Raw genomic sequence first — 5,177 nt, 5'->3', positions numbered from 1 at the left:
CTGAAATATGCAATTATCAATGGTCAGATGATCAGATGATGAGATTGCCATTTTGTGTAGAGAGAATATACAATTTGGTAAAATAAATTTGTCCTTAAAGTCTTTAGAGCTGTATACTAGCATGTCAAATGATACATCTTTATTAAAACCATTCTGAATGTATGACCATGACTTTATATTTTGTATTATTTTCCAGGTGTTTGAAAGACAGACTAGAGAGAATAGAATTAGTTGAAAACCAACAAAAGCAATGAAAATATTAACATGTAGATGGAGGAAACAGTTTCTTGTTTTCTTGCTATTGGCATGTGTATTGTATATTCTGATTGGTCTGTTTATAGTTTCTAAGTTTCCAAAGGAGGAGTCAACTCAAAACTCATTAAGTTTCAGATATGCAGATTCACTTGATATAAATGCAAGGCCTAAACAGCTCGTAAATGAAACACCACAAGGCAATTCAAAACTCTCTAAATTTCAAAATGTGGAAGAGGATTCTACAGAAAATCATATAAATGACAATAACTTAATCATTCGTGTAGAATCCAAACTGAGTTATAATGTGCATATATTCTACTATCCATGGTATGGAAATCCAGATCATGATGAAAAATATTATCACTGGAATCACCCATATTTACCGCACTGGAATAAAGATGAGGCTAAAAAATACCAGACAGGAACACATGTGCCCCCTGATGATATAGGAGCTAACTTCTACCCTCAACTAGGACCATACAGCTCCAGTGATCCTAATGTCATTCATAAACATATGGCTCAGATGCAGAAGGCAGGAGTTGGTAAGTTTTTCTTATCAGATGTATTTTTAATGTCACAAGTTATTTCACTGAAACTTCATCTGTTTATTGCAGAAGTTGCTGGTTAAGGCTGAAGTAGGTAGGTCTTTCTTATACAGATATACTGTGACAGATGTATTTTCTTTGTTACAAGATATTTAATGTTAACTAAAACTCCATGTAAAATTGAGGACGTAAAGGAAGAATGTTTTAAATAGAAAACAACCTGACCAAGGGCAGATAACAAACTCTTAAGATAAATTTGAAAAAAAGAAAAGTCCATAAAAAACAACAAAAATCAAATGTTAGACTATATCAACCAAATCAAGAAATTCAAAACAACTGTTATATTCTTGACTTGGTACAGACATTTTCCAAAGAAAATAGAGGGTTAAACCAGGTTTTAAAAAAGCTAGCATAACCTCCCACTTTCATGACTTTCATGACAGTGTAATTGTTAATTATCATGATTATGATATATTGCATGATTGCCATAAACCAAACCAAAGTCAGTTTTGACATTTTTGTGATATTGTCTTCTTATAATGACAGGTGTATGTGTTGTATCATGGTATCCAAGTGGACAAGCAGACAATGAGGGCAAAGAACCAGATTCATTGATACCAGAATTATTGGATATTTCAGCTCTTTATAGAATTAAGGTACGGTAGGTTGAACTACATGTATCTCTCTCTCTTTACTTCACAAGATATTTTTTCTATGTACCGTTTATTGGCATTATGTTTTCTGGTCTGGGCGTCCGTTCCTCCTTTCATTTGTTCGTTCTTTCGTCCGTCTGTCCTGTTTCAGGTTAAAGTTTTTGGTCAAGGTAGTTTTGGATGAAGTTAATTTCCAATCAACTTGAAACTTAGTACACATGTTCCTTATGATATGATCTTTCTAATATTAATGCCAAATTACAGATTTTTCTCCATTTTCATGGTCTATTGACCATTTAAAATGATAGTGTGGATGGGGTATCCATGTACTACAGACATATTTTTGTTTAGTATGATTCAAGTGTTTCAGAATCAAAATGTAGTTAATTCATTCATGAATTTTTAGCTTTGTAAATTATAGAATTAGTGATGCTACATGTATTCACAGGATTTATCTCCCCTTATCCATTTGTTCTAACTTTGTTACAGGTGGGTGGAAATATACTTAAAATATACTCGTACAACTAGTCGTACACTAATATAAAAAGCTTTTTTTTTAACAATAGCATTCAAATGGTAGTATTGAATTAACCCCTTCCTGTTCCCATCGGTACTCTGGTACCGATGGGCTATATTTTTGGGTAACTAACTTGCGCAAAGTATTGAATCTTTGACATTTGTTGACGTACAGAAGTGGTTGATGGCTCAAATCAATCCCCTATATCACAGCTGTGTGATTAGTGGTGCCTAAAACTTCTTCCGAGTACGGTTTGGTATCAAATCGTCCCTAACGAACAACGTTTTCTCCTGTAAAAACCGTGTTTTCTTTTTTTATTTGAACTTAATATTTCCGTCGAGTATGGGAAAATAAACTGTTGATTTTAGGGGCAATATGACTTTTTTTTATTAACTTCGCCGTGTATTTTTGAGGGAAACTATTCAAAGTATGATTAAAACTTGAACTTAAGTGAAAAAAGTGATTGAAAGTGTACCAACGCAATCATTTACTTGAAATGCACTCTCAATTTGTGGTCATTTCTTTCCAAATTAATTGAAAAAAAGACAAAAAAGACAAAAAGTCATGATTTTTTTTTTTCGAAGTTGAAATAGATGTAACAGAACATTGTTTCTGATGTGCCTGGTTATGGAAATGTCGAAAACACTTTTGTTCAAATAAAGAAACCGGTAAAAGTCTAGAAAAAAATGGCAGACTAAAGTATGATATCATCCTATATTTGCTCAAAATAATGGGTTTTACAACAATTATATGTTATATCGAGACTTAATTTCTAAACGAAAACAGTAAACAGGCTGATTATTTGATTACTTTCACTTCGTTGCTTTATGAAAGAGTTAAGTATTAAAATTTCGATATATTAAACTGGAACTCCCGTGGTCCAGTGGGAAGCTGCACTAGCCCATAGCAGGAAGATTGCATGTTCGAACCTCAAAGCCGGAGGTGAAAAAATAAATTCCTATATTAAATGAAACTTAACTTAACTTTACTTTCAATTTCAAAAAGAGGGTCATGAATACATACAAAAGTTAACTTAAAAACAATGTTTGTATATTTTTAAAGAATATGTGTCCTAATTGCACCCCCCCCCCTTAAACTAAAACCTCATAGGCCCAAAATACCAAAGTAATTATTGGTAATTCATTGAATCTTTACTTTCAAAGTCAAAATTCTATGTGCTGCTTGGAAAAACATAATTTAAGCTAAAATTTGTGTCAAGTATAAGATTTTGACGAAAAAACGGCTGAAAACCGTTATTTTGCATGTTGCGGGCATCCACGTTTTGGGGGTATATAGCACGTATTTCCTCCAACTATACCATAATGGTAACTTTCCTGTGTCTATCAGACTTAGGACATTGCTTTGACACTTAAACTTTATCCTATTAGCCCTTATAAAAGTCTCCACACGACCTTTTTCTGAAGACTTTTGTATTTTTTTACTTTTTTTTCGCAAGTCACGTGACTTTTGGACAGATAACACGTGACTTCAAAAGACAAAATTTCTGATATATAATATTTTTTGAAATATTTTATCATTTATCTCTCAAATGGACCTAAAACGACCTTTATGTAAGCCTCAGTGCGAATGCTATATGCGATTGAACTTTGATAGTGTCTTTCCATAAGTTTACGTCCAATTTGGCGGAACGTGAAAGGGTTAAAGATTGATTAGTTTGCTGGCCATGTTGTTATGGGGGGGGGGGGGGGGGGGGGAAGATAAAAATACTGAACAAAAGTTTATGCATGATGAAAAATAAATAATTGATGTTGATTTTGTGGTTGTCATAAAATTATGAAATTTCTTTTGTTTTTTCCTATAATTATGGAACAATGTTTTTCAGATTATGTACACAAATCAATATATAGTTTTACCCAGTTTACTTGAAATATGAGGTTAAAATTGATGATAGCGAGCTCCATTAAGAAAACAGTTCTTTATCATGAATAGGTTAATCACTGTTTCACATGGTCATTACACTGAAAAGTTTTATTTGTGAAATATATCATCATCCTTTCTTTACAGATTGCTTTCCATATAGAGCCATATAAAGGCAGGTCACCAGAGACATGGAGAGACAATATTAAGTATATTCTAGACAAATATGGAGACCATGAGTCATTCTATAGACATTATGACAAAATGAAAAAGAAACATTTACCTGTATATTATATCTACGATTCTTATAACATTCCACCTGGCAACTGGGCACAAATATTCCAATCTAATGGTGCTATAACTGTGAGAAATACAGAATTGGATGGTATATTTATAGGACTTTTTGTTGAAAGACAACATAAATCAGATCTAATTAAAGCAGGCTTTGATGGATTTTATTCATACTTTGCAACAGATAGATTCTCTTATGGTAGTACATGGGGTCATTGGAGAGAAATCATGAAATATGCCAAAGAAAGAAATAAAATCTTTATACCAAGCATTGGGCCAGGGTATATTGACACAAGGATAAGACCATGGAATGCCAAAAATATTAGAAATAGAGACAATGGTTCATATTATATGTCCGCGTCAAAATTTGCATGTGACTTATATCCAGAGTTTTTATCCATAACATCTTTCAATGAATGGCACGAAGGGACACAGATTGAACCAGCCACAAAGAAAAAAGTTGAAGAAGACCTTTACTACTTAGATTATGGCTCACAAGGGCCTTTATATTATCTCCAATTGACTAGAAAAATTGTTGATACCTTTTTAGGTTTGAGAAGAAAATAAACAACAACTTTTGTTCAGACTTGTACATTCATAAATAATTCAAAGTTCTAGGTTCATAACATAACATTATTAGTGATAAATCAAAATCTTGCATCAATGTAAATATTGCCCTTAATTTATTGTTCCTTTGATTATAGTATTATTAATATACATAACGATATATTTTTGTGTATGAAAAACTTAATATAGATATTAATAGATTTGTAAACTTTTGTAATAACATTTTATGTAATTATTGTAGATTTTTTTTTAACCAATGAAATCTGAATCTTTTATTCACCAGTTTTATAGTTTGTTAAATTAGAAAAAAAAAGTGGTTTTTTTTGTAATTTTTTTTCTCATATTAAACGAGTTTGACATTCCCCTATTATTTCATATATAAACACATTTTTGATAAAAATTCTACTTCTGCTTGGGGGGGGGGGGGGGGGTGATTAGGATAAGTGAAACATTTTTGACCTATGAATGTGG

At 32.1% G+C, this 5,177-nt stretch overlaps 1 protein-coding gene across 1 annotated transcript; it reads left to right on the top strand.

The window, feature by feature from the left end:
- The first annotated feature begins 213 nt into the window (after positions 1 to 213).
- LOC134687558 (glycoprotein endo-alpha-1,2-mannosidase-like) lies at positions 214 to 4,810 on the top strand. The gene is made up of 3 exons (XM_063547943.1): positions 214 to 797; positions 1,347 to 1,456; positions 3,996 to 4,810. The coding sequence occupies exons 1-3, from the start codon at positions 251 to 253 to the stop codon at positions 4,704 to 4,706; spliced, it is 1,368 nt and encodes a 455-aa protein (XP_063404013.1). The 5' UTR covers positions 214 to 250; the 3' UTR covers positions 4,707 to 4,810.
- Positions 4,811 to 5,177: the final 367 nt, after the last annotated feature.

This window comes from Mytilus trossulus, chromosome 10 (assembly GCF_036588685.1).
Source record: "Mytilus trossulus isolate FHL-02 chromosome 10, PNRI_Mtr1.1.1.hap1, whole genome shotgun sequence".
NCBI lineage: Eukaryota > Metazoa > Mollusca > Bivalvia > Mytilida > Mytilidae > Mytilus > Mytilus trossulus.
This window is presented reverse-complemented; position numbering and strand designations above follow the sequence as displayed.